Source organism: Sorex fumeus, unplaced genomic scaffold (genome assembly GCF_029834395.1).
Source record: "Sorex fumeus unplaced genomic scaffold, SorFum_2.1 ptg000122l, whole genome shotgun sequence".
NCBI classification, from domain to species: Eukaryota; Metazoa; Chordata; class Mammalia; order Eulipotyphla; family Soricidae; genus Sorex; species Sorex fumeus.
This window is the reverse complement of record NW_026606179.1, coordinates 13,591,591-13,614,988: the sequence shown is the minus strand read 5'-3', so window position 1 is coordinate 13,614,988 and position 23,398 is coordinate 13,591,591. Positions and strand designations below refer to the sequence as shown.

General features: G+C 54.5%; 1 protein-coding gene across 3 annotated transcripts; it reads left to right on the top strand.

The window, feature by feature from the left end:
* The first annotated feature begins 916 nt into the window (after positions 1-916).
* On the top strand, positions 917-23,337 carry CCDC61 (coiled-coil domain containing 61). Of its 3 annotated transcripts, none has more exons than XM_056137178.1 (15): positions 917-966; positions 10,612-10,680; positions 10,776-10,934; positions 11,272-11,354; positions 16,183-16,340; positions 17,132-17,293; positions 20,103-20,313; positions 20,400-20,482; positions 21,054-21,223; positions 21,330-21,405; positions 22,003-22,154; positions 22,292-22,370; positions 22,501-22,555; positions 23,040-23,112; positions 23,202-23,337. In XM_056137178.1, the coding sequence occupies exons 3-15, from the start codon at positions 10,787-10,789 to the stop codon at positions 23,297-23,299; spliced, it is 1,548 nt and encodes a 515-aa protein (XP_055993153.1). In that variant the 5' UTR covers positions 917-966; positions 10,612-10,680; positions 10,776-10,786; the 3' UTR covers positions 23,300-23,337. The 3 variants fall into 3 exon arrangements, with proteins under 3 accessions (XP_055993153.1, XP_055993154.1, XP_055993156.1); XM_056137179.1 differs by having other exon boundaries at positions 929-989; XM_056137181.1 differs by lacking the exons at positions 917-966; positions 10,612-10,680 and having other exon boundaries at positions 10,835-10,934; positions 11,192-11,354.
* Positions 23,338-23,398: the final 61 nt, after the last annotated feature.

Genomic DNA, 23,398 nt, shown 5'->3' with positions numbered 1-23,398 from the left:
GGTCGGCTGCATGCAGGCAAACGTCCTACCCAATGTGCTATCGCTCCAGCCCCATGTGGACAGTTTTTTAATCCATCCAAGTGCTTCTCAGGCCCATTTAGCTTTAAATGTATGCAGCATTCTGGGTAGTATGGTCAGAGGTGTATTCCTTTTCTTCACTCCCCACCGTGTTTGGGCCACACCCTGCAGTCCTCAGGGCTTACTCCTGGCTCTGCCCTCAAAGATCACTCATGCCAGGTTATGGGGGTGCCGAGGATCGAACCTGGGTCCCCCGCACGCAAGGCAAGTACCCTACCCACTGTACTACTTCTCCGGCCCCTGTATTCATTTTCTTAAAGAATGTTCCTCTTCCTCCTCCACTAAATTCTAATAACTGTAGAAGCCCAGTCAATGACTCATTGGCTTAAAATAGTCTTTTCTCAAGCTGTGTGATCTTGGCCCCATGGCTCGGCTTCTCTGAGCCCGTTTTCCTAACCGGCAAAAGGAAGATCAGAATCGCGCCCATATATTTTGGGGTTGTTCAGCACCGGAAAAGTGCTTACTGCAGGTTTGGAACACACAGGTTGACGACAAATCTTTAGCCACCTTCCTGCTGGAACTTCTCTGCAGCTTCCGGGTCTGCGGCCAAGATCTTCCAGGGCGCAAGCGCGTCCGACTTTCTTTTCCCCGCCTTCCCTCCCGTGGGAAGCCGCCAGGAGTGATAGGAGGAGTCAAGGATTACTTCCGGGATCCGCCCCCTCTAGGTGACTGGCAGCACTGATTAGCCAGTAGCGATTGGAGAGGAGACCGTCGGCCCAACCCATTTCGGAATGCGGGGCGGGACAGAGTGACGAACGTCTGCATTAGCCAGTAGAAATGTGGACGGGAGTCAGTAAGGACCAATCATAAGGGAGAAGGCCGGATCCTGGGGCGGGGCTGGAGCTTCGGCAGTTGAACCGCTCACGAGGAGGGGTGTCTGTCGAGACGGTGAGAAGCTGCGAGAGCGGCGGGTGCGCGGGCGGAGGTGGCGGACCTTGGGGGAGGGGGTGCACCCGAGTAGGGTGGGCTGCGGAGGGCAGCTGACCCGGCTGTTGCGGGATCAGTAAGGGGGTAGCCCTGTAATACGGGTAGACGCGTTAAAGAGGAGCGGAGGGGCAGAGCGCGGCATTGTGGTGTCGGGGGCTGCGTTTTGTATTTGAAAGTAAAGGAAGAGACAGCGGATGGCACATTGGGCTCAATGTAGATGTGCTCTGGTAATAAGGCTGGCGATGGAATGGGGGCGTTTTAAGGCAGAGTTGCTTCCAAACGCAGTGTATTGGGGCGAGGGTCCTTGCGGTGAGTTGCAAGCTTTGATTGGGGGCAGCGTAGGTGAAGCAGGGGAGGATGAGGGAGGATGGAGGGTGCGTTAATGCGGGGCGAAGGCATAGGCGCCCACCAGGTGTTGGATGCGATTTAACACCCTCCGGTTTCCTAATGGCGCAAGGGATGGTGCAGGAGACCTTTAAGTCTGGATCTCATATCAGTTCATTTTGGAGAGAGGGCGCCCCTCTTCTCTTCTCTGGATGCAGCTCAGGGATCACCCCATCGCTTGGCTTCCGGGCCGTTTTTGGGGGATCAAGCTTGTCTTCTATATACATCCCTACTGGACTCCAAGACCCTCTAGCCAGTGGCCAATGCCTTCTCTCCATGGAAACCCCCACACCCCACTCACTTCAGCTCTTTTCTTTTCTTTTGCTTTTTGGGTCACATCCTGCGATGCACAGGGGTTACTCCTGGCTCATGCACTCAGGAATTACTCCTGGCGGGGCTGGGGGGACCATATGGGATACTGGGAATCGAACCCTGGTCCACCACGTGCAAAGCAAGCGCCCTACCCGCTGTGCTACCGCTCCAGCTCCTCTTCAGCTCTTTTCAAACCAGTCTTGGGCTTCCCCTGTCTGCGGGGCAGCGTGCTGCATGGGAACATTGGCCTGGTTTTCTTCACCTCCCTATCTTTTCTCATGGACCTATGTCCACGGGCATGGCTTGTGGGCTTCTCACTCAGAATGCATCCAGGATTCTGCCACCTCATGTTTTGTGCCTCCCTCCCTCGCTGTCGTGTCCAAGTCAGCACCTGTTCTTTTTTTTTTTTAATTTAATTTTTATTAGTGAAACACCATGGGGTACAGTTGTAGACTTACAAACTTTCGTGCTTGGGTTTCAGTTATACAATTATAGAGCACCCATCCCTCCACCAGTACCCATTCTAAACCACCAATGATCCCAGTAACCCTCCCCCGACTCCAACCCCCCACCTCACCTCTGTGGCAGGGCATTCCTTTTGCTCTCCTTACCTCTAGTATCAGCTCCATCTGCTTCTACCACTGTGCGCTCATCCATTCATACCCCTGTCTTTGTACCGTGTTCTCTCTGGAATGTTCCCCCTCTTTGTCCCCCATGGAGTGTTTTCTTCAGGTCTCCGGTTCAAATGTCTGTTCCAGAGTTTAAGATATAGAATATAGCATGGGGAGGGCACTTGCCTTGTAAGCAGTTGGTCTTGGTTCATTCCCCAGCACTGGGAGCAAGCACACAGCAGCTCCTGTACCCCACTGGGTGTGATAGTGAAAACAACAATAGTCCATTCACGGATGGATAGGCCCCAGCTGACCACCCCAGCTGGTCCTCTCCACCTGGGTCCACAGTGTTTGCATTCACTGTATCTCGAAATTGGCACTGGTGCTGGCTCTATGTGGGCAGGAGGTGCAGCTTCAGCATGCCCCAGTGGCACTTAAAGGGCATTACTTCTGGGCAGGAGTGATAGTACATCAGGGACTGCATTTGCTCTGCAACTGGCCATCCTGGGTTCGACCCCTGACATCCCATATGGTCTCTTGAGCACCAACAGGAGTAACCCAGTTGTAATAATAAAATAATAATAAAGGCCCTCCCGTTGATCATCGATTTGCTCGAGCAGGCCCAGTAACGTCTCTATTGGAGACTTTGTTGTTACTGTGTCTGGCATATCGAATACTCTCGGTAGCTTGCCGGGCTCTCCGAGAGGGGCGGAGGAATCGAACTCAGGGCAGCTATCGCTCCAGCCCAGTTGTAACCCCCCAAAAAAAAAAAATTAAAAAAAGCGAGGTATTCTACTACACTCACGGGGTCTGTTTCTTGGGGGCTCTCAAGGTTGTTGAGCTGTGTTGGGAGGGACTTGAGTTGGTGTGGGGATCAGGATAGGTAATAAACCGGGCACAGGGCTGGAGAACATATACCAGATAGGGCGCTTACCTTGCATGTGGCTGAATCGGGTTCAATTCCCAACACCTCAGATGGTTACACAAGCATGGCCAGGAGTGATCCCTGAATGCAGAGCCAGGCAGAAGCCCTAAGCACCGCCGGGTGTGGCCCAAAATGAAATGTTTAAAATCTGGGCAAATCATGATGCCAAGGGCAAAAGCCGTACAGTCTTGTTTGAGGGTGGCGGAGGGCCACTTCTGTCACTTGTATCATCCTGTTGATCATCGATTTGCTCGAGCAGGTGCCAGTAACGTCTCCATTCATCCCTGTCACGTGCTAGTGTTGCCCAATGGGGTCTGCTCGCTTCAGGAACACAAAGAGCCTCAAACCGTTTGTTCGGGGTTTTGACGAAGAAGTCTGATCATCTTGTAGATGGGTGGCCACACGTTCTTTTGACGTCCTGTGGAGTCCAGTCCGTAACAGCTCTAGTCCAGTGGTCATCTCTAAATCACATTACATGTCCGGCCCATCTGATTTTCGATGCCTTGGCAAACGAGGCAGCATCCTGATTCTTGATCATTGACGGAGATCGGTACTCTGGATTCCATCTCCCACTTGAGTGAAACATGATATTCCAAGCATAGCTCTTTCGATTCCTCTTTGAGAGATCCGAATAGCATTCTCATCCTGTTTTCGTAGAGCCCAGGTCTCTGAGGCATATGTTAGTGCAGGAAGAACAGTGGAGTCGAAAAGATGTGCCCGAAGTTGGAGGTTCTTTGTCCTCTTAACCACTTCTTCGACACTCTTAAAGGCATTCCACGCCGCTCTCTTCCTTCTGCAGAGTTCAGATGCCAGGTCGTTTGTCATGTTGAGTTCTCGACCTAGGAACACATAACAGCTGCATTTGGGGACATTTGTTCTGTCGAGGGCAAATGGAACGCCAGGAACTAGTCCGTTTCTCATGAACATTGTCTTCATGAGGGTTAATGGGGGAGGGTCGCATCTAGGAAATGGAGATTTTTGGACCATGCCCCAGAGTTCCTCCTTGGTAAATGGGGTGACACCCAGGATTCTGCATTTTCTTTGAGCACCCAGGCAGGCTTTGCTGAAGGTCTGAGGCCCCAGGCTGCTTCAGAGCTGAGCCGGAGCTCGATCACTAAACTCTGTTGGTCAGTGCTGGCATCACTGGTAATAGAAACAGACCTTTCCCCCATCTTGTGAGTCAGGGAGGACTTCCTAAAGGAGGGGGCGTTGGAGCAGACATTGGAAAATGATTAGGAGTGAGCTGGTATGTGGGGGGGGGAACCTTGCTCCCTTGTCTAGGACCCCATTTCTTGCTATTCCAGCACCTGAATCTCCGTGTCTCCAGCTTTTTTTTGGGGGGGTGGGGGCGTCACACCCAGCAATGCATAGGGGTTACTCCTGGCTCTGCACTCAGGAATTACTCCTGGTGGTGCTCAGAGGACCTTATGGGATGCTGGGAATCGAACCCAGGCCGGCCGCGTGCAAGGCAAACGCCCTACCTGCTGTGCTATTGCTCCAGCCCCCGTGTCTCCAGCTTTCAGCAAGTTCCATGTTGAAGGCATGAGACCCCACTTGATTGGCACTGGAGGGACAGGCATAGAGTTTTCTAGGGGGCTAGAAGGAGGGCAGGGAAGGGCAGTGGGTACTGAGTTGGGGAGATGGTTGGTTCCAGGGTGACCCTGTGTAGTTGTCTGTAAAATGGGACATGGTTCTGCCTACCTAATGGTGTGCCAGCTTATATCTGAGGCAAAAAGCTTTTGAGGGCCAAAGAGATGGTACAGTGGGTAGTGCATTTGCCTTCCCTTTGACCTAAAGGGTTTTGATGTGTTTACTATTCTGGGGCAGAGTCTCCTGCCCCCATGCCTGGCTGTCCTCACCAGGGCCCCTTGGAGTAGGGTGGGTTGAGTTTCCTTCTCCGCCCCGAGCAGAGCCCTGGCAGCTGAAGACCTCTGGGACCCAGCCACAGCCATGCTGAGACGACTCCACATGCTTGGATGAGCCTCACCCATGAAGGAACCGGCAGAGGAACCCAGGTGTGAGGGACCTGGGGCTGAGTCCGCCAAGCCTGCTCGGTTTGGGACTGGGCCTCCTCCACCCAGATCCCCCATCTTCCAGTAGCTAGACAGTTACACCCACCAACTGCCATCTAACTCCATCAACGGCCAGGATCCAGAGACTATAAAACCAACCTCCCCAAAGTGTGCGGTTGCATTTGTGGCTGCGTGACCTCTTAATTCATTAAATCTCACTCTCAGAGAACCTGGCAGGCTACTGAGAGTATCCTGCCCGCATATATGCCTGACTGGGAACACCTGTAAAGGTGATTAGAGGCTGCCCCAATAGCCTCCCTCCCTCTCGGAGAGCCTGGCAAGCTACCTGTGGTATACTCAAAGTGCCAAAAATAGTAACAATAATGGTCCTCATTCCCCTGACCCTGAAAGAGCCCCCAATATGCCATCGGGCTACACTAGCACGTGACAGGGACAGATGGAGACGTTACTGGTGCCCACTCGAGCAAATCGATGAACAACGGGGTGATAGTGATATTGACTATCCTGTGGTCTGCACAGCCAAGGCTGGGGGATTCTGTCCGACTCTAGTTTCCTTACATGGTACAGATGGTGTGATAAAAATAGGGTCAAGGATGCATCGTTTTGGCTCAGGCAATTTGTATTTGTATATAGGGGGCTGTTTGCGCACTGGGGAGAATCCAGGAGGTTTATGGATGGGCTGGAATATGTGTGTGGGACGCTGCTCACCAAAATGGTGGGGACTTCGGTGTGTGTGTATGCAGATTGTACCCTCAAGGGGGAGATGATGATGTGTATTTGTATTTGGGGACCCTCCCACCAAGGCAGGAGACTCAGCTCTGTCTTTAGGGAAAGGGCTGTGAACTCTGCCATTTCTGGGGTCTGTAGTTTTTGGGGGGCAGTGATGGTACCCCAGAGATGAGGAGGAGGTCACCTTGGTGAAAAATGAGGCAGTGCTGTGGAGATTGAGGTCAGAGGGTGGAGTCAGGTGTACAGAGGGTGGGGAGCACTCGGGTCTCAAGGGGTGGGCTGTCAGGGGCAGGGCCCCTAAACCACCATGGCAGGTTGGCTAGCTGGTCTGTCACAGAACATGGTGGAGGATGCAGGTAGCAGGACTGAATGGGCCAGTGGGAGCTGATGTGCGTAGGGGTGGGGAGGTAATTAGTTCCGGGAACCCCGGACTTGGGGAAGCGGGGCCCAAGGAACGTTTTTTCCCTTTGGGTTGAAAGAATATGTCGAGGGGCCTGGAGTGATAGCACAGCGGATAGGGCTTTTGCCTTTGCACACGACTGACCCGGGTTCGATTCCCAGCATCCCATATGGTCCCCTGAGCAATGCCAGGAGTAATTCCTGAGTGCAAAGCTAGGAGTAACATCTGTGTATTGCCTGGTGTGACCCCCCCCCCAAAAAAAAGAAAGAAAGAAAGAAAATATAATGTCGAGGGTCCCGGGCTTAGGGACTTCTAATTTGAGAGGATACTACCCGTGACATATTCGATATGCCAAACACAGTAACAACAAAGTCTCACGATGGAGACTTGACTGGGCCCGCTCAAGAAAATCGATAAACAACGGGAGGACAGTGACAGTGACAGTGACTACCAGGTGTGGTAGGCGGAAGGGGGTGCTAGCCTAGAAGCTGAAAATGCGGTGTGAATATGCAGGCAGAAGGCAGAGTTCAAGCCCAAAACTCTGGTGGACGATGGGGAGAACTTGAGGGGCTGGTGTGGGAGCAAAGGCGAGTGGCTGGGAGCAGGCGAAGTGTGTGGATTGCGGGAGGGTGTGTAAAGGGAGCGGTGAGTTCAGTACTCAGTATCTGGGGGCCGCGGGAGGCTGATAGCACCTATTAGCGCTATTACCGAAGGTCTGAATGGGGACTAGGAGGGGGGACAGGGCCGGGTCGGTAGTGGGATCCCCTTATTCCTCTGTCTCCTCCTGAGAATGGGGCGCGCTTGCAACAACGTGGGGGTAGTGATGAAGCCGCCTGAAACGAACCGCGAACTGCGTCCTTGCAGCCTCGGTAACCGGGACTGTGCAGCGCTGATTGGCTCGAGGTGTCTTCGGGGCAGGGCTTGGGCCTCCAGGGGGCGGGGCCTGCGCTGCCTGGCACCCAGAGCTGCGGATGCATGGAAATGTGTAGTGATTTGTTTGCCCACTGCTTGGTTATTGTGAAGCCCGGTCTCGGGGTTCCCAGAGAATGAAGGCTCAGTCTCCAGAGAACGAAGGCTCAGTCGTAGGGCTTCCCCTGGAAGGGCTCCCCTGACTTCATCTGTCCTTCCCAAGGATGGAGACCACCCCCACAAATAAAGTTGAGTTTTTTTTTTTGTTTGTTTTTGGGTTCTTTCTTTTCTTTCATTATTATTAATTATTATTATTACTTTGGGTCCCACCAGGCGATGCTCCTGGGTTACTCTTGGCTCTGCACTCAGGAATTACTCTTGACAGTGCTCAGGGGACCCTATGGGATGCTGAGGATTGAACCCCAGTTGGCCATGTGCAAGCGCTAAACGCCCTCCTTGTTGTATTGTCACTCCCTAAAGTTCAGAGTTTAGGTTTTGAGACTGAGAGGGACTTGACAGGATGACTGGAGCTCAGGCGGGCAGTTCAGTGGCCTGGTCTGGGGGTGGTATTCTGGGAACCCCAGAAATTATTTTAACTGGGGTCAGACCAATAGCACAGCGGGGAGGGCGCTTGTGTTGTACCTGGCCAACTGTGGTTTGATTTCTGTCATCCCCTGAGCCCTACCAGGAGGGATCCTGAGTGCAGAGCCAGGAGTGAGCTCTGAGCAATGCAAAGAAAAGAGAAACAAGAAAGGAATTCCTTAGGCAATGCACCTGCTTGTTTCTCTGATGCTCAGAGGACTTCTTAGATTGTTCTTTTTAGAGGTTGCTTTGGTGCTCTGGTGCTTTTCCCAGCTCTGTGCTTCGAAGTCGCTCCCAGTGTTGATCAGGGGTCAGCTATCTGTAAGGCAAGCACCTTAACCCTTGCACTATCTCTCTGGGCCCTGTTTGTAGGCTTGTTTATTCATCTTTGGGTCTCCCAAGCAATGCTCAGGGGACGCGGCGGGTCACTCCTGCTAATTTTTTTTGGGGGGGAGGACATACCTGGCAATGTTCAGAGGTTACTCTTGGCTCTGTACTGGTGGGTTCAGGGGACCCTGTGGGATGTCAGGGATAGAACCTGGTTGGCCATGTGCAAGACAAGTGCCCTCCCCACGGTGCTCTCATGCCTCTCATGCTGGCCCCATTGTACATGTGTAGTTGTGCTGCTTGCCTGGGGAGGTGCCCTCCTGTCAGAGCCCTTATACACCTGCTGCATGTTGGGGGCCATCCTCTTTGTGGCACAGGGGGCTCTAGGCTGAGCTACAGGAACTGGGCTTGGTGCATGTAGGTGGCACTGAGTGTTGAACTTGAGGCCTCACATATGCAAGGCAATCACTCAGCTATCCCCTGGGCCCTCCTTGACATGTGGGTACCAAACTGTTCCACTTGAGAGGAGGGGTGTATCCTGTCCCCAGCGAACAGGATGGCACATGCTTTGTAGACAAAGAATCTGGGGACCAGAGTGATAGTACAGCAGGGAAAGGCATTTGCCTTGCAGGAAGACAATCCAGGATCTGTCACCAGCATCCCGTATGGTCCCCTGAGCACCTCCAGGAGTTCCTGAGCACAGAACCCTGAGCATCGCCAGGTGTGTGGCCCAAAAAGACAAGGAATCTGGTTCCGAGAGAGACAAAAATAGCTGGGTTTCTGTGTGCAGAACATCACCTGGATCTGAACCCGGGCAGCCGGGATGCCCATTCTGGACGCCCCCTAGAATCCAGACCGAGGGAAGAGGTCCTCTCCTTCTTCCATTCCTCTGAACTTAAAGATCTCACTCTGTTGGCTGAGGTGGGTCCTGATGGACTGTTATTAACTCAGCCTGAATGATGCAGGAGATTCACTGATCACACAGTAACTGTCTTCCCAGGGAGCCTATCTCACTGCAGCTTCTGAGAGAGGGCTGCCTGTCCTGCTGCTCAGTCCCTGCCCCCAGGTCTAGAGCAGTAGCACAGTGGGTAGGACATTCACCTTGCACACTGCCAACCCAGGTTTGATTCCCGCCATCCAATGTGGTCCCCCGAGCCCGCTAGGAGTGATCCCTGAGCACAGAGTCAGGAGTAAGCCCCAAACACTGCCAGGTGTGGCCCCAAAACAGATAAATAAAATAATAATAAAGATAAAACCTCTACCTCTCCTGACCTTAATTAAGCCTCCTACCATAGTTTCTCCCCCTCCATAAATATTTGCTGAGTGAATGTACAAATAATAACTAAAGGGGCTGGAGAGATGGTTCAGAGATTAAGGCGCTTACCTTGCATGTGCCAGACCCAGGTTCGATCCCTGGCACTGTGTATGGTCTCTTAGGCATGGCCAAGAGTGATCCCGGAGTACAGAGCCAGAAATAGAACATGAGTACCACTAGGTATGGCCCAAACCTCTTCCCATGCCAAAATACACATCAGAAGCCTGAGGATCCCTAAGTTATCCATAACAGGGCCAGAGCGATAGTATAGAGGGTGGGGCATTTGCCTTGTACGTGGCCAACCTGGGTTCGATCTCCCGGCATCCCATACAGTCCCCCAACCACCGCCAGGAGTAGTTCTTGAGTGCAGAGCCAGGAGTAGTAACCCCTGAGCATTGCCAGGTGTGACCCAAAAATAAAAATAAATAAAAGTTTCCTGTAACACCATCAGGATGCTCTGGCTAGTGATGACATATTCCAGTATCATGTTCCACACATAGTATCGCGCAGGACACAGTTCTGAGTGTTTTTACTTGGAGGGGTCACACCTAGTAGTGCCTGGGAATTACTCCCAGGGGGACTCGGGAACCATGCAGTGCTGGGGGTTCAAGCTCAGGCCCCTGCTCCTTTAATCCTTTGAGCCATCTCCCCAGCCTCTGAATGATTGATTTAAACAGAAATGGGGGCCAGAGCCCTGGAGAGATACTATAACTGTAGGGCACTTGGCTTGTACACCGCTAATCGGGGTTTGATTCTGGCATCCCGTATGGTCCCCTGAGCCCCACCAGGAGTGGTCACCGAACAGAGCCAAGAGTGATCCCTAATTACCCTCAGGTGTGGCTCCAAAACAAACAGAACACTAGTGGTGAGGTTGGGGAAATAGTACAGAGATGAAGGCACTTACTTGCTTTGCATGTAGCTGACCCTGATTCAATCCGTGGTGCCACATAGGGTCCCTCTGGCATTGCTACAACTCCAGCCCCCCTCCCCCCCCCCCACACATCTCCAAGTTCTTTTAAGTATAGTGTCCAATTGATTTTTGGTGACAAGCACCAGTCACATTGGTGCCATTGTTATAGCCATTTTCCCGAAGAAGAAGAGGCGGAGGCCCAGAGAAGTGGCGTTTCTTCCCGAAGGGGCCACCGCTGGTAAGTATGGGCACCAGGCACTGAGTTTTGGCTTTCCAGTGTCCAGCCTGAGCTGTCAACCTCAAGGGCTCTCTGTGGCCCCCTGCCCCCCACAGCGATACTGGCCATGGAGCAGCCGGCCAGCCTGCAGGTGGACTATGTGTTCCGGGGCGTAGAGCATGCCGTGCGTGTGGGCGTTTCCGGCCAGGTGCTGGAGCTGGAGGTGGAGGACCGTATGACAGCTGACCAGTGGCGGGGACAGTTTGACGCCAACTGTGAGTATACCTCCCAGGGCACTCCCCTCCCTGAGATCTTGCCCACCTGCCCCTGCTTTTTTTTGTTTCTGTTTTGGGGTCACACCCAGTGGTGCTCAGGGATTACTCCTGTTTCCTTGCTCAGGGATCAATCCTGATGGGGCTCAGGGAGGGGACCCTGTGGGATGCCGGGGATTGAACCCGCCTCAGCCATGGGCAAGGCCAGCGCTCTCCCTGCTGTCCATCACTCCGGTTCCCGACCTGCCTCTTCTACCTAGCTGGAAGCTCTCTGATGTGGGGGTGGGATCTGACAAGCTGTGGGGAGCCACCCCCCTCAAGGCCGCCTCTCCCTACTCAGTCATCGAGGATCTGACGCACAAGACAGGGAACTTCAAACAGTTCAACATCTTCTGCAACATGCTGGAGTCGGCCCTCACCCAGGTAGGTGCCCCTGCTGGGGCTGGGGGAGTTGGCCTGCTGGGTTCCTGCTGTGGGGGTAGATGCCCACCTAAAACCAGCCTGACCCCTACTTTCTCAATCATGGATGGCTCAGGGTCACCCCCGTTTCTTTTCTGATTTTCCCAATGTAAAGGCTTTGGGGCAGAGAGAAATAGAACAAGGGTCAGTCCATTTTTTGCATGCACCCAATTGCTGGCCCTGCATACATCTGGTCCCCTGAACCCTGCCAGGGTTCACTCCTGAAATAGTCCCTGAGCCCCTTTGGGGTGTGGCACATATTCCCCCCCTCCACCTCCCCCTCCCCCCCCAAAAATCAAGTCAAAGTAAAAGGCATATTCTCATTTATATGATCATTCTGCTCAGGCAATTCAAGAGGCCAGAGAAAAGTAAAAATCACGCCTCATCTTCACACCTGGTAATATTTTTTTGTATCTGGGTGAAAAATTAACCCAGCATTTCTCCATTTATTTGTTTGAACCATGTGCACGTGTGTGTGTGTTTTGCAATTTTATATAGTTAATATCTGCCCTCCGACATCCTATAACCTGCCTTTAAAACATGCGACAGAGCCAGAGGGATAATACAATGGATAGGATACTTGCCTTGCACATGGCCAACCCAGGTTCAATCCCCAGCACCCTATATGGTCCTCCTAGTTCACCAGGGGTGATCTCTGAGTTCAAAGCCAGGAGCCCACCCCCCCCCCCCCCAAAAAGATGTAACAGTATTTTAAGAAAATGCTGTCATGAGGGGCTGGAGTGATAGCACAGCGGGTAGGGCGTTTGCCTTACATGCGGCCCAACCCGGGTTCGATTCCCAGCATCCCATATGGTCCCCCAAGCATGGCCAGGAGTAATTCCTGAGTGCATGAACCAGGAGTAACCCCTGTGCATCTCAGGGTGTGACCCCAAAAGCAAAAGAAAAAAAATGCTGTCATGTGAAGGATTGACTGCTTTGTCGTTTACTGCATGTCAGTGGTGTGGCTGCCACCGGTGTGAACAGTGGATCAGACAGTTCCCTGTCCTATTGCTTATTTAAAGATGCTTTTGTCTTTTGGGTTTATTTGTTGATCTTGGGCCACTGAATGCTTAGGACCTCCTCCCAACATGGTGTTTGGGGGTCCTTCCTGGCAGTGCTTGGGGAATCATGCGGTACCAGGGATTGAACCCTGTTTTTCCACATGCCAGACCTGTGCTCTAGCTTTTTTGGAGTCACCTTCCTGGTCCTGGGGATACAATATAGATACAGACATCATTTAGAAACTCTGAGCTCTAGTGCCTTTCTGGTGATACACAGCAGGTGTATCAGTGAGATCAGGATGATACAGCAGGGAGGGTGCTTGGCTTGCACACGGCCATCCTGGGTTCATTTCCGGCACCCCCTACAGCACCCCCAAGCCAGTCAGTAGTAAGCCCTGAGCACCTCAAGGTGTGGCCCAAAAGCCAAAACAAAACAAAAACAAACTCGTGCGATGTAGAAAATGAGACTCTGAGGGGCTAGAGTGATAGAACACTTGCCTGATAGAACACTTTGCCTTGCGCGCAACCGACCTGGGTTTGATTCCCTATATCCCATATGGTTCCCTGAGCACTGCCAGGGCTGATTCCTGAGTGCAGAGCCAGGAGTAACGCCTATGCATCACCAGGTGTGACCCAAAAAGCAAAAAAAAAAAAAAAAGAAAATGAGACTCTGAGTTGGGGAGATATCCTGGCATGCTTGAGGCCCTGAGTTTGATCCCCAACTCTGTCTGACCCATCACTGCCAGGTGTGACCCTGGCAGGGTCCCCAGCACCAGTGGGCTCAAACAGCACTGCATTGCAGGGTCTAACCATTGAACTGTATAGCCAGATTAGCAGAGTATCACCTTGAGTGGCCCCCTGGGTTCCCTGAGCATTACATAGGTGTCCCCTACCCCACAAAATAACTCATATCCCTTCCCCCTTTTTTTGGTGGTATCAAAGATCAAACTCTTGACCTCAGACATAAAAGGCAAATGCTCCAGCTCTGAGCCACACCATTATCCCCTTTCTATTCTCTACCCAAGTCTGTTAACACTTGACCATCTATAAGCACTACGGCATAATGGCCAAGAGCCCTGGGGCCTGTTACTGCCCTCCCTGCCTTAGTTTCTCTGTTCGTGATGTAGAGACTATAGTGGGCCCCATTTCATAGTGTTACGGAAGAGGAGGTGAGTGGTTTGTGGAAAGCGTACAGAAACTGCCTTCTAGTAACTTCTGTAAGGCTTATTTATTTATTTATTTATTTATTTTATTAATTAAAAGCTGGACATTTGTGGGGCTGGAGAAATAGTACAACAGGTAGAGCACTTTTCCTTGCATGTGGCTGACCTAAATTCGATCCCTGGCATCCCATAGAGTCCCCTGAGCCCTGTCAGGAGTGATTCCTGAATACAAAGTTAGGTGTTGGCTCTGAATATCACTGAGTGGGACCAAAAAACCAAAAAGTAACAAACAAAACAAAAGAGCTGGGCTTTTGAGTTTGTTGTCTTCATTAGTGGTTGCCTAGTATTCCACTGTATATACGTGTCTTTGTTAGTGGTTGCCTAATATTCCATTGTACATGTGCTGCACTATTTAATCCATTGTTTGGGACCTTCCAGCTCATTGGGGCCTGGGCTTTTCTCCCAGTGATTTCTGGCTAATTGGACCAACAGTTCAAGGGCCCTAGGATGAAGTGCTGCTTGGGTTCCGTGATGTTAGGGAATGATCTGGGTCACCCCCGTTGTGTTGGGGACCTCTAGGCTGCACTCATCTGTACCTTTAACCCTTGTACTGTCACTTTGGCCCCCATGATTTATATCTTGAACTCAGTGCTTCCCAAACTTTTTATTTGGCAACTCCGTGATGCTCTTAAAAATTACTCAAGAGGGGCTGGAGTGATAGGATAGTGGGTAGGGCGTTTGCCTTGCATGCGGCCGACTCGGGTTCAATTCCCAGCATCCCATATGGTCCCTCAAGCACCACCAGGAGCGATTCCTGAGTGCATGAGCCAGGAGTAACACCTGTGCATCACCAGGTGTGACCCAAAAAGAAAAAAAATTATTCAACACTCAGGGCCAAAGCAGTAGTACAGCAGGTAGAGTGCTTGCCTTGCATGCAGGTAGCTGACCTGGGTTTGATCCCTGGCATTCCATTTGGTCCCTCAAGAACCTCCAGGAGTGACTGCTGAATGCAGAACCAGAAATAACTCCTGAGCACTGACAGGTGTGCCCCCCCAAAAAATAAACAAAAACAAAAACCCAAACAAAAAAGTTGTTGAGGAGTTCAAAGAGCTTTTATTTTGCCAGTGCTATTATTGTTGGCTATGATCTATATTAAAACAAAAGTTTTTAAATACTTATGAACTCATTTAAAATTACAGCAGGGGGGCTGGAGCGATAGCACAGCGGGTAGGGTGTTTGCCTTGCACACGGCTGACCTGGGTTCAGTTCTCAGCATCCCATATGGTACCCTGAGCACCACCAGGAGTAATTCCTGGGTGCATGAGCCAGGAATAACCCCTGTGCATCGCCAGGTGTGACCCAAAAAGCAAAAAAAAAAAAAATTTACAGTAGGACTGGAGCAGTAGCACAGTGGATAGGGTGCTTGCTTTGCATGCAGCAAACATGGGTTTAGTCTCTGGTACCACATAAGGTCCCCAGGTCCCATCAGAAGTGATCCCTGAGCACAGAGCAGGAGTAAGCCCTGAGCACCGCTGGGTGTGGCCCCCAAACCAAACAGAAAAAACAACCAAAAAAAAATCCCAAAAATCTAAAACCTAATAATAGCAGGCATAAACTTGTTCTTGATTATCTAAGTATTCCTTTCATGAGTAATATGTTTTTCTAAAACTAAAGGAAGAGACATCCTGTTGTTTTACATATTTGCAAATCTGTGTCTTATCTGACTCCAGCAGAATCCAGTGGATTCTCACAGGCACCTCTGCATCAGGTGCTGAGATGGAAAATCCTCTTCACCCCACACTGCGAGGCTAGACAGAAGGGGAGGCCTCCCAGTAGCTGCTCTGCTACAGTGTAGAATCAGAAGGCACCAAAGCTAGATCTTGTGTCTTGTGGATCTTTACCTTTCACCCATTTTTGTATCAGTGTGGCTTTTTGTTATCTGTGTGCATCAGCCAAGTGGGAATTCCCACTCTCAGAGGGGTGGAGTCCTGAAAATGTTGGCACTCCTAAGATCTGTTTTTTTTTAACGTCCTTATTATGTCAGTGTCTCAGGGAAAGGCTGGGACTTTCAGAAACTTTAGTGGCAGGTCTAAGTTCAACTTTTCCATGAGTCTCACTTTGACTTTGGGTTATTTTTGTTTGTTTGTTTGTCTTTTGGGGCTGGAGTGATAGCACAGTGGGTAAGGCGTTTGCCTTGCACATGGCCGACCCTAGTTCGATTCCTCCGCCCCTCTTGGAGAGTCTGGCAAGCTACCAAGAGCAAAGCATCCACACAGCAAAGCCTGGCAAGCTCCCTGTGATGTGTTCGATATGCCAAAAGCAGTAACAACGAGTCTCACAATTTGTTGTGAGATGTTACTGGTGCCCGCTCGAACAAATAGATGAACAACAGGAGGACAGTGCTACAGTGCACAGTTTGTCTTTGGGGGAAGGTGTCATACCTGGCTATGCTCAGGGCTTATTCCTGGCTCTGCGCTCAGGAATCACTCCTGGGGGTGGGACCATATGTGGTGCCGGGGATGGGATGTGGGTCTGCCAGTGCAAGGCAGCGCCCTCCCCACTATCCTGTGGCTCCATCTCCTGTCCCAGTTGTGTCTCCAGGCAGTTCTTCCCCTCATCTCCCAACAGAGTAGCGAATCAGTCACCCTCGACCTGCTGACCTACACGGACCTGGAGTCCTTGCGGAACCGGAAGATGGGGAGCCGAGCGGGCCCCTTGCCCTCCAGGTCATCCCAGCTCAACTCCAAACGCTACCTGATCCTCATCTATTCTGTGGAGTTTGACAGGTGGGGCCCTAAGGCTGGCTTCTGAGCCTGAGAGGTGGGCAGAGGGAAGAGAAAGTGGTTGGTCCCCCGGTGGGGAGAGTATGAGGGCTTGCCCTGGGAATCCTCAGTTTCCGTATGTGTTCCATCAGAGATGCTTCTGGTTTCCCCACCCCCCCCTTTGGTCATCCTAAAGTGCTGACCATTTGGCTTCATCCTTATGACTTCTTGGTCACGATATGACTGCAGGCTTCCAAGCATTGCATCTGAATCCAAACAAGAATAGGGGCAGGACTGTGCTTGCCCATGGTGGCTCCCCATTCGATCGGGAAAGCAGAACTAGTCCCAGGAGACCCCTAGCCCCGTTTCCCATGATCACAGGCCAGAGGCTAGCTACGCTGGCTTGTGAACCTGTAATGGGGGTTGCTGCCAGGGAGGAGATGGAAATGGCTGTCTGGCATCAGGGAGATGGCGTCTTCCCCATCTGTGCATTGCTACTGAATTTTCCGATCCATCCTCTATGAATAGTATCATGTAGGGCAGCTCATCATGGTGCCCTACTTTTTCTCAGCCCAGAGGTGATCCAGGTCAGGCCCCTGAGAGTCTGAGTTTGGGAGGTGCAGCTATTGGGAGACTAGCGACCCCACCCCTGAGGGAATGAAGCAGGGGGTCTGGGGCCCGGGGCCCAGGAGCTCACTCAAAGCTGCCCTAGAACCTGAACCCTAAGTCACAGGAGGACTACAGTGGCCAGAAGGTGGCCATGGCCTCCGGGTGGACTCTGGCCTCTGAGACGCCGCGGTTCTAACCCTCCCCAGGATTCACTACCCGCTGCCCCTCCCGTACCAGGGCAAGCCCGACCCAGTGGTCCTGCAGGGCGTTATCCGCTCCCTCAAGGAGGAACTAGGCCGCCTCCGAGGGCAGGACGGCCAGGACACTCGGGACAGCCGTGAGACGGAGATCTGGCACCTCCGAGAGCAGTAAGTTTTGAGGGGCTGGAGGGCGGACAGGGGCATTTCCCAGCATGCACCCCAGGGCCGCGGCTCCGCGCTGCTGGGGACCCGGCATCCTTTATTTCTTTGGGATTCTTCTCTGAGCCTGCTTTGTGCTGGGGACACAGCAGCAACCAAGACAGCCCCGGCCCCGTGCACAGGGAGAGACAGGACTCTCGAAACTGCCTCGGCCACATGAAAGCAAAAGCCCTACCTGCTGTACTATCGCTCCAGCCCCCTTGGCAATATCTGAGCGAGGGCTCAGGAGTTGGGGAGCCCAGAAGAGAGAAGTTGCAGGAGTCGTGCAGTGCCGAGCCCCCATACCTCCCCTGCTTGTCACACTGTTGGTCGCCCCCAGCTCAGGCTAACTGGGAGGACCCTGTGGGCTCTATCTTCACTTTAGATTGTACCCTAAGTGTTGGGGTTAAAGTGGAGAAGGGAGAGGGACGGAAGGGGGGGTGTGTCTTACACTAGCCACGAGGTGGCGCCCGCCGCCCAGCATCTCAGGTCGCCCAGGGACTCCGACATCCCGTGCTGGATCCCTGCTCTATCTTCTACCAAGTGAGCATCCTCAGCAGGATGAGACAGATATGAGGTACTCCTCCCGCTGACGAGCTGGTTAGGAGGGCCAGGAGAGCAGAATTGGGACTGGAACCCCTGGGGGAGGACTGTTGGAAGGCTGAGTGGAGCCATTCCCAAGGGTGGGGAAAGAGGACAGGCCAGATTGCATTTTGCACGGAGGCATGGCTGGGTAGGGAGAACGGGTGGAGGCAGAGTTGAAACTCCCTGGAGAACATGGCAGCCAGAAAGTACAGGAGATATTGCCAAGGGGGCCAGATCGATAGTACAGCAGGGAGGGCTTTTGCCTTGCATGTGGCCAAGGCAGTTTCGATCTGTAGCATCCCATAGAGTCCCCCAAGCACTGCCAGAAATAATTCCTGAGCACAGAGCTGGGAGTAATCCCTGCGTATCGACAATGCCCCCGCATTCTGCCATACCCTCTCCTTCCCCTCCCCCCCCCCAGTAAGGAGATTACAAGAGGCATTATCAGGGAAGCTGAGCTGGGAGAAAGACCAGCACCCCAGCATCGGGGCTTAACCATCCAGCCCACCTGGTTTGGCATCCACTGAAGGGCAAGCCCCACACCCCCTCGCTCCTCTGCAAACACTTCAGTGACTATCTGCAACATAGGAGGCTGTCCCAGATTGGGGGAATCATTTATTCTGCTTCCTCTCCCCTTCCTGCTTCCCTTTCTTGCTGCGATGATGTGTGTGAAGCTGGCCGTGTTACTCCTCATTGTTTAGCTTTGGTGCTCACATACCCGCCAAGTGCTCACCGAGATAGGCACACTTTAATGTGGTTCTCGCACACATGCTCCCAGGGATCACGTTTAGTTGAAGCACAAGCTGGGGTGGTCGTGCTCCCGAAGCGGGGGTGGTCCCTGCAGTGGTGCACCCAGGTGGCTACACTTCCCAACCGTGGTGCTCACCTGGCTTTTTAGCCGTAGAGCTCATGGTGGGGAAGGCTGCCCCTCCCCCCCACTCATGATGCTCACACACACACCTGGCTGTGATAACGCCAGAAATTGCAGGCAGTGCTGGAGATCCCAGACCTCAGGGCTTCCAGGTTCCAATAGCGGAGGCTGGAGCAGATGTCTGGCGCATGTGGGACTCCTGGGCATTGAGCCTGTGACCACACACTCACAGGGCAAGCACTTGAAGCCAGTGTACTGTTCCACTGGGCCAGTTTCAGTTCATTCCCCTCCTCTTCCCTCTGTTGCCGTGATGCCACGCCTGGCTGTGGCGTGCCAGGGAGAGCGCACTCAGTTGTGGCATCAGGGTCACAAACAGCTGCACACTTGAGATCAGCTTGGGCTTGTGGGGCGGTGACAGGGGCTGAATTCACGGCCTCACGGGCCTTAGCAAGACAGGCCCTTTTGTCACTGAAACCCTGTTAGAACACTTTCATTTTAGCTTTTGTTATTTTATTTTTATTTGGGTGGGTGCTAGACCCAGAAATACGCAGGGGACAGTGCAGTGCCAAGGATCAGACCTAGGGCCCGTGTATACAAAGCGCATATTTCCAGCCCTTTGAGCAGTTTCCCGAGCCCTGTTCTTGCCTTATAAAGGCTTTGAGCGGAGGTCCCGCTGAGTGCTGTTCAGGACTTAACTCCTGGCGGGGGGTTTTCAGTGGACCCTATAAGGTGCTGGGAATTGAACCTGGGTCAGCCACATGCAAAGCAAGCGCCTTCCCTACTGTTCTGTGCCCACTGCGGGAGCGTTTGAAAGAAGTTCACCCTTTGGATATTACAAATTGTGCTGCAGTGTATAACCTTGTGTGCACATTGTACTTTTGAAAAATAGATTTTACTGAGGTAGCATTGGTTTATAACTTACAAGTTCTGGGCTGCTGCATTGTCTTCTTCCATAAGCACTGCCTTCGGTTTGCCATTTTCTCAGACAGCTGGCAGCCACCTGACTGGCTTTGCATTTTATTTTATTGTTGGGGGTGGGGAGGGCAGCAGAGGAGTTGAGCCACATCCGTTAGTGCTCACGAGCCACTCGGAGTCACTCCTAGGGATTGAATTAGGGTCCACAGCAGGCAGAGCAAGAGCCTTAACCCGGTTGTGTGTCTGCCCCGGATCTTGCAGGGGAGCTAGGGCCGGATCTCCAGTTTGGCCATGAACGGGGGTGACCTATACCTAGGCTCAATGGAAGAGATGAAAGAGGGGAGATGATCGGGGGCAGTGGGATGCCCTTGGCCCCGGCCCCCCAGCGCTCGCTCTTCTCCTCCCCAGGGTGTCTCGACTGGCGTCTGAGAAGCGCGAGCTGGAGGCCCAGCTGGGCCGATCGAGAGAGGAGGCGCTGGCGGGACGCGCGGCGCGCCAGGAGGCCGAGTCGCTGCGCGGGCTGGTGCGGGGCCTGGAGCTGGAGCTGCGGCAGGAGCGCGGCGCTGGGGCCCGGGGGTCCGCGCGTCGCAACCCGGAATGCCGCCGCCTGGCCAAGGAGGTGAGGGGCCGGCGGGGGTGGCTGACAGGTCGCAGGCCTGGGACTCGGCCCAGACCTCTGCACCCCTGTCCTCTCTTTCCCGGCAGCTCGAAGAGGTGAAAGCGTCGGAGCGGAGCTTACGAGCGCGGCTGAAGACGCTCAACTGCGAGCTGGCGGCTTACAAGAGGGGGTGAGCGACCCTTGGGCGGGGAACCCTCGGAGAGGCAGACCCCAGCCGCAGGTGGGAGGGGGGCTGCGGAAGCGCCTGAGTCAGGGGGGTGGGGCTCTGGGGTAGAAGGAACCGGAGGGAGGGCGGGGTCTGAGTAAGGGGCGGGGCTCTGGGTTAGACCGACCTGGAGGGGGGCGGGGCTCGGGTCGAGATAGTGTGGGGGCGGGGCTAAGGTGCCTCTGGGCTTTGGACTGGACGGCTAGAAGGGGAGGGCGGGGCCTGTGAGATGGGCGTGTAGGTAGGAGCCTTGGAAAGGATTCGACCTGAGGGGTTAGGTGAAAGCCAAGGTGTGCCGCTGCCGCCGGTGGGGGGCTGGTTTAAATCCGCCCGCCGACTTTCCGACTTTCCCGGGACAGTAGGGCTCCCTCCGTGAGGCGGACCCGGTTAAAGGGGCGTGTTTGGCTGTAGGCGTGTAGGGCAGCGACTGAGGGATTATTGGGGGGGGGTGCACCCGGGAGCGGGGGTGCCTGTGCCGGTGTGCAGGGCTTGAGACCAGCTGTTCTGACGGGGCCAGGGGGGCCTGTGCTCGCAGGAGACGGACCTCGCCCGTGGTGCTGCCCCCGGCCCGAGAGGATCGCGCGTCCTCGTCCCGGGAGCGCTCCACCTCGCGTGGCCGCGGCCCCACCCGCTCCTCGTCCCGGGAGAGCGGCCGCGGCGGCCGGGGCCAGGGCCGCCCTGCCCGCCCCTCGCCCTCGCCCACAGGTCTGTGCCCACCGAGCCTGTCCCTGCGAGGAGGGGGGACGGCCGCGGGCTATGAGGGCGCGGTGTGATCCCAGCTACCGTTCCTCCCACCCCCTTCTCATCTTAGGTGGTCGTGCGCCCCGCTTCGACCCCACAGCCTTTGTGAAAGCCAAGGAGAAGAAGCAGCGGGAGCTCAGGATGAAGTTAGTGCCCTCGCCCTCCGCCCTGCCTACTGCCCTGCCCACTCCCCGGCCCTGCACCTGGCCCGCAAGTGCAAGTCCTGCGCGCAATCCCTGCCCGGTTCCTATCTCTCTAGCCCTAGCTAGCACCTCTTTTTTGGTTTCTGGGTCACATCCAGTGGTGCTCAAGGCTTACCCCTGGCTCTGCACTCCGGGGTCACTCCTCCCGGTGCTGGGGAGACCCGGGGATGATGGGGATCAAACCTAGGTCAGTTTCGCCTTCCCCACTGAAGCCCATGGCACTGCTTTCAGCTCTCTCATTTCTCTCTTTCTCTCTCCTTCCTCCTCCCCCTCCCATGACGGGACGTGGGTGACCCACAGCACCTCCCCCAACCCCCATTAGTAGGGTGCACAGGGGGCATCTCCTTTTTCTTTTTGGATCACACCCGGCGATGCACAGGGGTTACTCCTGGCTCATGCTCTCAGGAATTACTCCTGGCGGTGCTTGGGGCACCATATGGGATGCTGGGAATCAAACCCGGGTCGACCACGTGCAAGGCAAATACCCTACCCGCTGTGCTATCGCTTCAGCCCCCGGCATCTCCTTTTTCACCCCCGCAGGCAGCAGCAGCGGAACCGATTAGGCAGTGGTGGAAGCGGGGACGGCCGTGGGGATGGCCCAGCTGTCTCCTGGTCTCGCCAGACTCGGGGCCCCGCAGCCAGCAGTGGCCGAGGGGATGCGGCTAACCGCTCCCGGCACCGCAGCTCCTCGGGTAACGGGGCTGGAGCACTCGGGGAGTGTGGGGCTCAGGAGCGCATGGTGAGGGAGTGGGATGGGCTTGGAGTTTGAGGCAGGGCATGTGAGGCACTGGGCCACCCACAAATTTCTCTCTGCTCCCCCCCGCCCCAGTGGACAGTTTCCGAAGCCGCTGCTCATCCATCAGCTCCTGCAGCGAGTACGAGGATTTCTCGGAATCCCTCCCAAGAGGGTAACACTTGGACCCAGGAAGGGAGCCACAGGAACGGGCTTGGGCTGGGTCTTAAGAAGTAGGGGCAGTGGGGGGGCCCACAGAGACCCCACCCCACCCCCATTGCTCTGTGATTCTTTCCTCCCTTCAGCGTGGGCCGCCACCGGAAACCTCCCAGCCCCACTCCCTGGTCCAGGTCCAACATGGTGAGTGCGGGAACCACCAGCAGCCCCCCTAGGTTCCTTTCCCCCCCACTCACTGCCTTTGGGGGGTATCAGGCTGTGGAGCTGCGGCTGGACAGTGTATTGAGACCATTGGATGGTGGGTGGGTGGACAGTAATAGCCCCTCTCAGCTGTGTGACCCTCCTGTTCCTTTTTCTCTCTTCTTTTGGTTTTGGGTCACACCCAACGACGCTCAGGGGTTACTCCTAGCTCCTGGCGGTGCTGGTGGAACCCCACGGGGTGCGCGAATCAAACCCCGGTAGGCGTGTGCCGAGCGAGCACCTTACTCGGGGCCCTTTCTTAACCGCGGTAATGGCACCAAAGGGCAGCAGCGCAGGATGCGGTTACTTGCAAACTGGAGGAAGCGCAGGTGCCAGCCCTTCGTCCTGCTGAGATCCCTAGCGTGTCCCGTGGGTGTGCGGGTCGGGAGGGTCGGGAGGGTGTGCGACCTTCTCTCTCCCCCCACAGAAGGCCCCACCCGCGGAACGGGGCCGCCAACAGAGACGCCTGGCCAGCTCGGGAAACTGGTTCCCCATGAAAGGTGAGTCGCACCTGGACAGCTACCCCCTCCGCTGCCCTGCCCGGTGCCCGCCCGCGGCTTTAGCCCTCGCCCTCCCTCCCCTCCCCCAGAGTACAGCGCCGACCACCAGGTGGCTGACATGGCCGAAATCGACGCCCGCCTGAAGGCCCTGCAGGAGTACATGAACCGCCTGGACACACGGTCGTGACCCGCGAGGGGACGTCCAGCCAGGGCCGGTGCTGCCGGATTTGATCTGGGGCGGGGCCAGCGTGACTTCCGCCCCACCCCCAACTGGTGCTCTTTGGGG

Coding starts and splice junctions, on each gene's coding strand:
- CCDC61 (XM_056137178.1), top strand. CDS start 10,787: ATGGAGCAGCCGGCCAGCCTGCAGGTGGACTATGTGTTCCGGGGCGTA. Junction 22,556..23,039: donor CCTGGTCCAGGTCCAACATG/GTGAGTGCGGGA, acceptor CTCCCCCCACAG/AAGGCCCCACCCGCGGAACG. Junction 23,113..23,201: donor AAACTGGTTCCCCATGAAAG/GTGAGTCGCACC, acceptor CCCCTCCCCCAG/AGTACAGCGCCGACCACCAG.